This window comes from Pundamilia nyererei, unplaced genomic scaffold (assembly GCF_000239375.1).
Source record: "Pundamilia nyererei isolate P.nyererei 1_Seehausen unplaced genomic scaffold, PunNye1.0 scaffold00332, whole genome shotgun sequence".
In the NCBI taxonomy this organism is placed as follows: domain Eukaryota; kingdom Metazoa; phylum Chordata; class Actinopteri; order Cichliformes; family Cichlidae; genus Pundamilia; species Pundamilia nyererei.
This window is the reverse complement of record NW_005187733.1, coordinates 180,350-192,577: the sequence shown is the minus strand read 5'-3', so window position 1 is coordinate 192,577 and position 12,228 is coordinate 180,350. Positions and strand designations below refer to the sequence as shown.

The 12,228-nt window shown below is 37.0% G+C and overlaps 1 protein-coding gene across 1 annotated transcript in view; it reads left to right on the top strand.

Annotated features, from left to right (window-relative positions):
* The window catches only part of smpdl3a (sphingomyelin phosphodiesterase acid like 3A), a 9,806-nt gene extending 3,573 nt beyond the window's left edge, over positions 1–6,233 (top strand). The window contains exons 3-8 of the mRNA XM_005751889.1: positions 1,264–1,408; positions 1,872–1,968; positions 2,485–2,648; positions 2,780–2,960; positions 3,203–3,327; positions 4,558–6,233. Of these exons, the coding sequence (XP_005751946.1) occupies positions 1,264–1,408; positions 1,872–1,968; positions 2,485–2,648; positions 2,780–2,960; positions 3,203–3,327; positions 4,558–4,872 (1,027 nt within the window). The 3' untranslated portion in view covers positions 4,873–6,233. The remainder of the gene's footprint in view (positions 1–1,263; positions 1,409–1,871; positions 1,969–2,484; positions 2,649–2,779; positions 2,961–3,202; positions 3,328–4,557) is intronic.
* The last annotated feature ends 5,995 nt before the right edge of the window (positions 6,234–12,228 follow it).

Genomic DNA, 12,228 nt, shown 5'->3' with positions numbered 1-12,228 from the left:
AATTGTTTTAATTCAGGTATATTGGAGCATTTCCGGGTGTGAAAACAGAAACATGGCAATTACTTTTTAATAGATGTTTAATGAAGTTTGATTGTCACTTGAGCTAAAATGCTGAATCTTACAATTTTATTTTCTCATGAATAAATAAATAAGTGCAATTATTTCAGAGTGCCTACTACATTTAATAGTACTGAATAAAATCATGCAATCCCAGTCAAACACTGAAGCTCCAGGTCTGAGAGATGAGCAGAAGTTATCTACTCACTGTGAAAAGTAGCATTAAAGGGAGCTCTGCATGCTTTATAAGAGGTTAAAATAATTAGAGTGAACCAATGTTCACTACACTGCGATAGTGACACAGGATAAGTAAGCGTAGTTGTAAGCGTCAGTGTAAGCAGAATTGCACTCATGCACCTTTTTAATAATCTGCAGCTAATCAGCTAAGCCAGGAATTCATAGGCTTATTAAACGTGCTTAAGAGAACGGTTTGGCACTTAAAACTTAAAAAGACTCCCTGGGGTGGAGGATTAAGTTACTGTGCAAGCAGATTTGTGCTTTATGCTGTTGTTATTGGGCTTTGCAGCACAAGTTTGCCATTTCACTTAATGGGGAATCCATTGTACAGAGGAATTTACAACATGTTTGCAATATTGGACAAGCCAAGCATGTTTGGAACATATTCCAGTGTTATGTAGAGGGAATTTAGTCCTGTTGGGAAGTTGGTGGGTTTTCCAGATTTCTGCTGAAGAAATGATGACTGAGCTGCTCCCAGTGACTTTAACTCACTGCAGTTACTGTTCTCACATTTTAATCTTCATTACTGAAGCATTTTATTGTAATAAGCCAAAACAAGACAAGCCATGTTGTTTTTTAATAACAGACAAATACTGAATTGTTTTCTCCACCTTAATTTTTCCTTTTTGAGGGGTTCTAATATCATAGTTTTGTCACTGCTGTCAGGAAAACTGTACGATTAGAAATAGATAACGTCAGTAGACAGTAGATTAAGACTAAATCAGTAGGAAATCAATGACCTGATCTCATTTTAAATATTCTGCTATCACGACTGATCATTCAGTTGCTCTGTATTTTTTTTAAGTAGCATTTTAAAAAAAGTTAAAAAGCAAAGGTTGATCACCATTCATTCAGATAATTTAAGCAACCAAATGTTGGGATCACCATGTGTCTAGATGTCTTATTTTACTTTGTCTGCATTTCACTGCAAATAAAGTGAAATAACTGGATTTTATTTTCCCCTTTCAGTGACAGCCCACCTCACGTCCCTCCAGATGAGCTCTCTACAGACATAGTCATCCAGGTCATCAGTAACATGACCCAGACCATCAGACAGCACTTCCCCAACCTGACAGTCTACCCTGCAGTTGGAAATCATGACTACTGGCCTCAGGTGACTTTATACAAGTAGACAGCAAGCAGTATCTCAAGCTTTACACGGAGAGCAGTGATGATTTTTGCTCCACTAATGTTCGTCTGATGCATCAGGTTCTGGGGATAAAATGAAAGTGTAACTTAAAAATGAGTTGCTGTATGAAGCATTTTAGTTTATGCTCCCATTTTTTTTGCAGAAGTAAATGAGGGAAGTTTTCTTATACAGACTATGAGCATGCTTTAACTCATTTATGTGGTTGGGTAACATCCATCAGTATTTTCAGTTTTCAAGGGTTTATTTTACAATAAGGCTCCATTTAATTTAACAGAAACACTGTGGTACAAGAATTACATGCATATAGCCCCAGTAATAACTGTGGGTGATACCAGCTGACGTATATGTGAGATGTCAGGATGCATTTCACATTTTTAATAACCTACTTTTGGAATAACAATGTATCATTGCTCATCATTGTTCTTAGGACCAGATGCCAACCTCCACTAATGCCATCTACAAAGCTGCTGCCCAGTTCTGGAAACTCTGGCTGCATGATGACGCTCTGCTAACACTCTCACAAGGTACATCAGTCACCACATGTCAGACCAACAAATTCAAAACTTTTCTCTGCATTTTAAAGCTTCAACTCTTACTGCTGTACATTTAATGTAGCCTGACTTCTAAATGGGTAGGTACAGGGTATATATCAGCCCAAACTTCTGAGAACTGTAAAGTTCCCACATGAAGAAATGAGGAAGTTGGAAAACCACTGACCTTTGGCATGTGCTGATGAATACCCTTTGATCCAGCAAGTGTTGCAATTCAGGAAGTTAATGTAAAGTGCAACACGGTGTATGTAAAGGTTTGATGATGAATCAGTCAAGCTTTTTTGGGTAATTGCTCAGAAAATGTGAATGTAGTGGACTTCTCTCAAGCAAACCTTTGTTTGATTTGTGAAACAATCTGTGCAGTGAGCATGTGCAGTTGATTCTGTAAAACTGGAATAAAGCCATGCATAAAGCATGTTTTTCAAAAGCTCAGTGTGTGGCATGACGTTAGGTGTAGCCTTCATTTTGTTCCTTGTTCTGTTTTTGCAGGTGGTTTCTATTCACAGCTTGCTAAGCCTGGTTTGCGGGTTGTTAGTCTCAATACGATCCTTTACTATAGTCCCAATAATGTCACACAGAACATGACAGACCCTGCGGGGCAGTTTGAGTGGCTGGAAAAAACTTTGGAGAAAGCTGCTGAGAATCGCGAAAAGGTTTACAAGTTTCTACTGCAAACATTTTTTTGTCATATTTATCACCATAGTGATCATCATATTGATTTATATGAAAGATGCCGGATGGTTAAATATATCTGTGGTTAAATATGCCTTACTTTTCTCTGTAGGTGTACATCATAGGCCATGTGCCAGTTGGGTTCCTGCCCTTTGCCAGAAACATCACAGCTATAAGAGAGAACTACAACGAGAGGCTGGTCACCATCTTTAGGAAGTACAGTCATGTGATTGCAGGACATTTCTACGGACACACTCACAGAGACAGCATCATGGTGCTGCTGGACAAACAAGGTGTGAGAAAATATCAATCAGTTTCTTTAATAATGGAGTTTAATATGTTTCTTCCAAGTGCGGTATCACCTTTTTGTTTTTAAGCACTTGTCATTTTTAAAAATGTATCGCAAACCAGTTGTGAGCAAGCAAACTTCCTCTCTAGATAAAACGTGAAAAGACAGACAATCTGCTAACTTCCTTAAGGAAAGGAATCACCGAAATTTTCTTATTTTGTTTTTCTCTTTTCTCTTTTTCTGTAGGTCAACCTTTGAATTCTCTATTTGTGTCACCGGCTGTTACACCGATCAAAAATCTTGCGGAGCTCTACTCCAATAACCCATCTTTCCGCATGTACTTGTACAACAACAAGGATTACACTATGCTGGTAAGGAGCTCTGGTCCTACTATCTGCCCATAACTCAATATCTTATTATTGTTCAGATTAAGCAAATGCCTCGGTTTTTAAAATGGTTTAAATATAAAACGAGCAAAGACGTATGCAAACATCTTTATGTGATAAAAGATTGTTGTGCACATTATTACAAAATCATGGCAGTTAGTCACCCATGAAAGTGTGGTTTAGTGATGTTTAGTAATGATGGATGTGGTAAAACTTATAGAAGGGTTGGGCCACCATCAGTTTAACTGCCAGAAATGCTGCTGATATATATTCAATAAATATACATTATTTGCAGACCAACCAAGGTTCATCTTGGACCTTAGATTTTTTTATTGGCGTTCTAGTCATTAAATAAATGTGCAAAGACGTTTGGAGGTTTTAAAACAAAGAACAGGAAAAGGCCGTCAGCAGTCAGAAAAAACACAGTATTCTGTCACTGCATATTGTAGCAATAACATTTCCCATTCATATAATTAACAAAAGTCATAGTGTAAACCACAGGTGTCGAACTCCAGGCCTCGAGTGTCCTTGATCCAACACAGCTGATTTAAATGGCTAAATTATCACCTCAACATGTCTTGAAGTTCTCCAGAAGCCTGTTAATGAACTAATAATTTGATTCAGGTGTGTTGAAACAGGGTGATATCTAAAACCTGCGGGACACCGGCCCTCGAGGCCTGGAGTTCGACACCCCTGGTGTAAACTATTAAAGGCAAAAGACAAAAATGTTCATCTGATATTCTGGAAACCATCAACTGAACACCTAAAGGCAGCGGTAACAATCGTGAAATCATTTGTTACATGAGCATTACATCTCTTAAACTAACAGATTGGCTGTGACAGGTTGGACAGATCAGTGGTACAGTTGGGAAAAGGACTTGCTATTTTGGGGACCAGTGAAATCCCGGGGAGTTTCACAATTAAAGCATAAAAACTTAAAAGGAAAGAGTGTAGGAATGCAAAAGAAAGATGAAAACTGTTCAAGCTGGAAAGCAGATGACAAATTTAGGTCAAACTACAAAAGTCCCGCGCTCCAACACCTACTCTAACTTTTATCTCATTGCTCAAAAACAGAAGCCGAAGTCCTTCTTAATGATTTATCACGGTGTCAATCAGCACACAAAAAACAGTTTGTGGCATTCAAAAAGACTCAAAGACTTTTTTCTTTCTTCTCTTTCGCTCCCTTTTTTGGTGCCTTTCTCTTTCTCTCTGAAGGATATCTGGCAGTACTATTTGAATCTGACGGAAGCCAATGAGAAACAAAGATCAGACTGGACGCTTGAATATATCATGACTGAGGCTTTTGGACTGACTGACCTGCAGCCACAAAGTTTACTCCAGCTGGGCCTGAGTTTTATGCTGCCGCAGACAAAAAGCTTTGATAAGTATTTTAACCACTTCATGGTCAGCTACAACGACAGCATCATCTGTGATGGAATATGTAAGGTCAGCCAGGTGTGTTCTGTGCTCTTTCTGGACCAGCTGTCCTACTCCAGATGTGTAAAGGGAGATGAACGGACATCCACATGAAGGGTCTTTGAGTGATTTTTCTCAGGAGCCAATACGACTTCAGTGTTTTTATGATTTCAGACATATTATATTTAAAAAAAAAAAAGGGGACATTCAGTGCACTGATTAAAGTCATAGTATAGCATAGTTTAAATGATTTATCAATATTGAATTTTTGATAATAATATTCTGAAGTATTACATTTTGCAAACTAGATGAATGAAGTCAGAAAAAGGGAAGCACCATATAATGCCTATGCTGCTTAACATATATTTATATATTTCCCTAAAGAAATGCAGGGATAACTTTTTTAGGGATTTTTTTTTCACCTATTTAATTGTATAAATCTGCAAACATATGCAGATGGGGTCAGGACCAAAAGGTGATAGTAGATAAATGACTGACAATACAGAAAATACAGTCATTTATACATAATGATGATACTGAATTGCTGGTGTCTCATGTCTGTAGTCTCTAAGAACAAAAAAGAACCTCAAACTCGTCTGTGTGTTTATTCTGAGAGGGTGGAGGACGTTAATTGTAGCTCCTAGCTCCATCATGCAAGTTTATTCCATGTAGTCCTTGCACTAATCGATTACAGCCAAACGTTGGATTAAATGCTGCCAAATGTCACCCATCACTTGAGTTTATTGTGTTGATTAATCATGCATATTTGAAATATTTCAGAGGAAAATTTAAATGAAATCCTTTAGATCTAAAGAAGGACAGCTCTGCTGTAAATGAGGAAAAAGATTCAGCTGTAGTCTTATGGAGATGTAAATCCAGCTTTTGTTGGCTTACGTTTATATTCTTCTATTAGCTACAACTGATTAGTCAAATCTGGTTTTGATATATATGATAGTGTACCAGGTCACCAAAAAAAACTTTAATTGCATAAACTATACAAATTGCTCCATACAGGAACATTAAAGACATTCAGTTTAGTCACAACTTTCATTAATAAAATCACAAGATTAACATAAGATTTAAAAGTTTGAAAATTATGTTTTTTTGGGGTTTTTTAAATTTATTTTGTTAAACTTTTTGATTGTCTGACAAATTCTGACTATACAAGACTTAAACCTGTCACATTATCCACTCCTTAATGTTGCATAAACCAGGAGTTTATTCTTCTATTGAAACGCATGCTTTAAATTTAATACCCTTAAAAGAACACCGAATTATAAAACATGTACAGTAAAAATGTACTGTATGAGAAATGTATCTACCCTGGGTAAAATGTGCATGAATGATAGCATGTTGAGCTGCTGCTTCAGAATGGAATAGCACCAGATGACTTGTCTTGTTACATGTAAGAGAAAATCTTGATTTCCTTTTAATGATTATTTTTCTATTAAATAAAACTCTTTATTCAAAAGTTCCATTGACTGTATTGTCCTTGTTTTCACAGGCAGGTTAATAGAGTACTAGCTGTTGCAGTTAATGAAATAAAAAAGAAGCTGAGCTGCAACTTTTAAGAGTGGCTAACTTGAAAGTGACACTTAAACTTGTGCTGGCTAGTTCATCTCTGCAGGAGGGGCGCAGGAACGACGGCTAAGCCCGGATGACCTTCATACTCCCTCCCACCATTAGCCCATGATTTTATTCTTCTCTTGTTCAAACTTTCCAGAAACTCCTCTTGTTTCTCAGCCTCCACTTCAAGCATTTGCCCCTCTCTTCTTCTCACCCCCCACCCAACTCTTTTGTCCCTTTTCCTCCCTCCTCCAATGTTGATTACACCTCTGCTAAAGATTCACAGCACTTTTTTTTTCAATCTGGGTTTTTCCTGGCTCAGATTGAGCCTTTGAGAGTAGACTACAATCAGTCTGTATACAATAAAAACAATGACTCTGTGTTACCTTATTTCACAGTAACATTTTTGAACTCCTGAGTAACTTTTTTAAGCTTCTCATAATTTATCTTATATTCTGTCCGGAGTTTAGAAAATATTCTTGGGCAGTGAATGTGTACTCTGTGTTATTGTTAAACCTTTCCCCCTCATGTGCCTCTTTGCCATTATTATTCCTGACCAACCCCTGCCTCCCCCCACTCAGTGCCTGACAGGACGTAACCGTGGAGACAGAGTTGGTGGAGAGCATGGCGATGGAGAGGACTCCATTGCCACGGCAACATGCGTACAGCTCCCAGTCCTCTGAATTCACCCTTTCAGTCACTTTTGTTGGCAGTTATTTAACTACTGAATTGCCAGGCGGATGAAGTCTGCAGTGGAGTATGCAACACTGTCTGAACTTAAGGCAACTAAAGGCGAGTTAAAGTAGGAGATGATCTCTGAAGGGTTCAGTCAGTGGAATGAATTTCAATGAATTGGTGCGAGGTCACAAAATATATTCTTCAAATTGCATTATTTATGTGTTGTACTTACCATATTACATAATGTGTAAATTGCCAAACAATAAATAAATAAGATTCCCTCCACTGGGTATCAAAATGATCCCTAAGAGGAAGAAGAGAAATAGGAGACACCAAGCAAGCATGGAGCCAAGTACATCAGACTGTAGTCTGAGTCTCATAGTTTTGATTATAGTACCCATAAGAGCCAAATTACTAGTTTGTGAAGGGAGTACTACACACTGCAATATGAAAGCTGTGTTTTCTTTTTTTAATGGCAACTTCTGTCATTGGAACAGCTTTTATTTTTCCCAAACAAAAATACTGCACAGCAGGAATGAGTCCTAAAATAATAATAACAATAATAACATTAAAACCAAAAAAATGAGTTGGTATTTCACAGTAGGCTGAATGATGTCGAAGTAAACTTTTTTTCACTGGGTTTTTTTTTTTTTGTTAGATGTCTAAAATAAGGCCTGATTTCACATTTTGCTCTGCATCTGTAAGTAAAGATCAGCTGTTTAAGATAATCATGTAGCCATATTAATGCTTTAATTAGTAGAATTGTTGTTGCCACACTAACTTGCATTAGCCACTGGAGCAAAGGAATGAGGGCTGCTGAAAACCTTTGTTCTCCTTTGTAGGTTATTTCTAATTTCTGATTATGTTAATTATTAAACAAAATACTGATTTGATTCATTTCACTTTAAATAAAATCAAATACATAGGTATATATTTAAAGATATTATTTTTCAAAGTTACACACTAAGCATTGCATGTGTTTTACTATCTGGCTATGAAATAACACAAACATATATGTAAGATGAAGGTTTTGTGTGGCAAAATCACAATTATCAAACAAAAAAACAATTTGTCTTTATAAGCATAAATCTTCCAAATAGAGATTGTGAAAGCAAAACTAATGAGGCTACAGAGTGAAAGAGGGATTCAATAGCTGAAAACACACAGTGGTGCAACTAAGCTGGTTGGTGGACTGTCTGTCTTCTTAAATGACTGTCTGTTTGGCTAGCTGTCCCTTTGGCTGACTGACCCACATGTTCAGGTTTGCATACATTTCTGCTTTAGTTCCAGTTGGCTGGCTGGTGGAGGCCCACAATCAGTTAATCTGAGGATTACTGTCAGGACAGTACAGCCATCCAACTGCCCTCTCCTGGGGAGCTGGAATCTCTCTGGGTTTATGTGTGTATGGTTCAGATCACCATTACCCCTCAGGTTTCCAAATCACTTAATCCCTTTTAACATGTTTGGGTTTTAAATGCTGTCTTTCTCTTTACAACCAGAGATCCCCCATTTGATTTTAATGGTTGCAGATTTAGTTCTGTTGCATTACTTGCTGCAGACTCTGGTGGTTGGTGATTTTGCTGGAGGAGAGTAAATCAGCACAATAGATCTAAGCAACATTTTCTAGTTAGCTATTTAATTGAAGTTTTGCTAATCAGTTGAAGCCACATTGTTTGTTCTTAGTGTCTTCTAGTAATGTTAAGAACAACACAAACTCTAGTGATCTAAGGACAGATGTATGAATATGTGTAACCTGCCTGTGCCAAACCTATCATTTAGGGGTATTGGATAGTAAAGAAAACATTATTAAGATACCTATTAGCCCTTTTTTACATGCCTTCAGTTGACTTCAAGCCTAACAGTGTGCACTCAAGATAGAAGAAATTAATATTTTTTATAGTGTTGTGTAATTTAACATGATTTTTTCCAGCAATATTTTTCTTTTAGCTTTACCCTAAATATGGTAATTATGATACTTACATACTATGCAGCCTATGAAATAACAATGTCCAACATTTATCGGGCAAACCACTTGATACTTGGTCTCTTAGTTGTCTATGGAGCCCTGGTTTTGACCTTGCTGCCTTAGTGCTTTGAGATTTGAGCATCCTTTTAGCTCAAGTCCAAGGTCAGGGGTGGACGGAGACCTCAGGCTACCTCCTCCTTTCTGGTCTTTAATCCTTTTTGGTAAACCAGCTGTCTGGACTAAAAGTGATTAGTCCTGTTGAGATGCAGTTCTACTTAGTAAGTCTGTCAACAACTGTTATGCCGTATTATCAGTCACTCCATCAATTCTTCTTCTATATCAAGTGAAGCTGCTGAAACAATAATTTTTGCATTACTTTATTATTATAAATGCTCTATTCTTGTACTTAAAACTAAATACTCTGCCTACATTGGCCTCATGATTGTGAGTGTATTTTGATTGATTGATGCTGATGTAGCACTGATCTTATTAACAGCAAGACTAAGAAAAGTCTCAATCTGTTCTCTTTAAAGGTTTGGATAAGTAATGAAACCTCTCTCCTTATTTGATTCTGTGAACTATGAAAACTTTTTTTGTTCTTTTGAAACATCAAAAGGTAAAATAGGAAGACATCATTTTATGTGTGCTCAACTGCATAAAAAAGTTTTATGTTTACTGTAAAACTTCAGATTAAATGCTACTTTAAGTATACATTTTCCACCAAAAAAGCCACAGTTGAAAGTGTGCTAAACACAATGCTTCTTTCATAGTTCTGGTCCCCTGTGTGATATTCTCTCACACTCAAATCTCACACAGTCGATAATGGCCAGAGAGAGACAGAGACAAAGGAATGGGGGGTCTTAGTCTCATGCTTCAGTAGTAATTTGTCAGCGGGCATGAATGGGCTCCTTCATCAGTGATGGGGAGAGCAACAAGCAATCCAAGGGTAGTGTATGTATATACGTGCATGTGTGGTGCACATGCGTGTACGCTAGTGGGGGTCCAGTCTCAGATTGGAGTTTGTGCTACACTTCTTGTAGTCAGATCCTTTGTATGGGACCACCATAGGGTGTTCCCCCAGCAGCCAATCGGGCTCCACAGAACACATTACTTCACTCTGATGGCAGCCGAGCCAAGTTGGGCCAGCATCCACCCAAATAAAGGCTAATTTAAAGAGAGCATGAAAAAAGACCCGGAGAAGAAAAGGACTAAACTGGAAATACAAATATGACTTCTGAACACTGAAATTTTTTAATGAATACATTTCTTTCTGACTTTGATTATACTTGCCTGTGATACATAGGTAGTGCCCGTCCGCTTAAGATGTTGAGTTATTGGTTTGGTTTGGTTGTCTGTGTGTTTGTTACCTGATTAACTCAAAACATTCTTAACAGATTTGCACGAAAATTCAAGTTGTGGTTTTGTCCAGTTTATAAAGGATTATCATTTGTAGGTAATCTGTATCTGGTTTCAGCATTTTTTTTGATTGTTTCTCTCCTAGTTTGAGACGACTTTAAACAAATAAAAAAAATAAAATAAAAGGATATTTTGCATCACCAAAAATATTAAATGAATCCAAATGCAGAAATGCCTCTAGACCCAGTATTTTTTATTTAGCATTTCAATGCACACTCTGTGAGTATAAAGCAGGCAAAGTCTAGGAAGTAAACAGCGTTTCAAACAAACACATTAGTTTAGTGATACATCAAAGAAACATGCAAAATTAGTTTAATGATATTCCTTTAATGGCAACTGGAAAAGGCTCATCCATTTGTCTCAGATTTCCATATATCCTTTTTCTACATATATTCAGCAACATGAATGACATTTTCCATTGGGTTGCTTTATGTGTTGCAAACCTTTATTAAATGTTTGACCACTGTGTCCCTACTGAGATTCAGTAACAATTCAACTTTGATGATATCCCTGTGTTGATTTGGGCGATGGCAAATTAGATTTTTCCCTAAATGTCAGTGTATTCATGTGAGATAGTTTGATGTAAAACAAAAAGTTTTACTTTATTACTAAAAAGAAGCAGAGACTATAAGACTTTCACTGCATAACAGGAGCTACGCCAGTTAACAAAGAAGCCTTTCTCAAACTTTGGCGCCGCTGTATTGTAAGGCTAAAACCTGGCTGTGTTTCTGTATGCATGTGTGTGTGGATGTGCGTGTACACAGTGTGCGCACTTTCAGTATGAATGAGCTGGAAGGAGGCCAGCTATTGACAACTGCATGGCTGAGACTACACTTCCAATTAAAATTTCACCTAGTAACCAGAGTTGTACATTTCCCACTAGAGTAGAGCTATTGTACAAGAAAACAAAGGTCTCACTATTGTGCTGGTGATGAATTTATGAATGGCAACAAGGGATCATGGCCACTGGAAATAAAAGAGTGTCATTATAACAGTGTTATGAAATTTGTCACTGCATGTGTTACAGGCTGTAAGAAGTTGTAGATGTTTAAAAGTGACCAATAAAAGTCTGTTAGCATGAAGCAGCAGGAAAAAAAACACTTTAATATTTAATTTCCCACTTTTTTTAGACAAATCAAGAAGCAATGGTGACACTTAATTCTGCTTCAACTTACATTGACTATACAATTGTATTTTTCTTCTATTCTTTTATTCTTTATCTGCACTCTATCATACTCTGGAGCTTTAAGTCATATAACCCAATCTTCAGGTCTGATAACCACCTCTTATTACCTGATGATACCTGATTTTTTTTTAGCTTTTGTTTAATATGCCTCTAATCATAAACAATAACCAGTGGATAGAAAGGGAAGTTCACACAGAAGCCCTCCAGTGCAAAATGGAGATAATACTTTCCCAACAGAAGCTAAGTCAACAGATATGCTCATGTGTTCCCGAACTAGGGAGGAAGTAACTCTGACTATACCAGAGTATAGCATTAAACCAGGATTAAACTTGTTAACAGACAGCGGGTGATTTAACCTGCCATACTGAATGAAAGTGGACCGATGTATAACATGGTCAAGTAATAACATTTGCCTCTTTAATGTTCATATTTTCCATTTTTTATAGTTCTACTGACCCGTTCCAACTTTTTGTATATGTGTAAAAATCAAACACATTAGCTAAATTGATGGTTGTAGCTTATGCCTATAAAACTATCTTTGAACATATAAAATCAAAATATATCAAGTTAATGAAAGGTAACCATAAATGTAAAAGATTATGAATAAACGATTAATCCTCTGAAGTGAACATAAAAAGACATCTAAGTCTTTTAACAA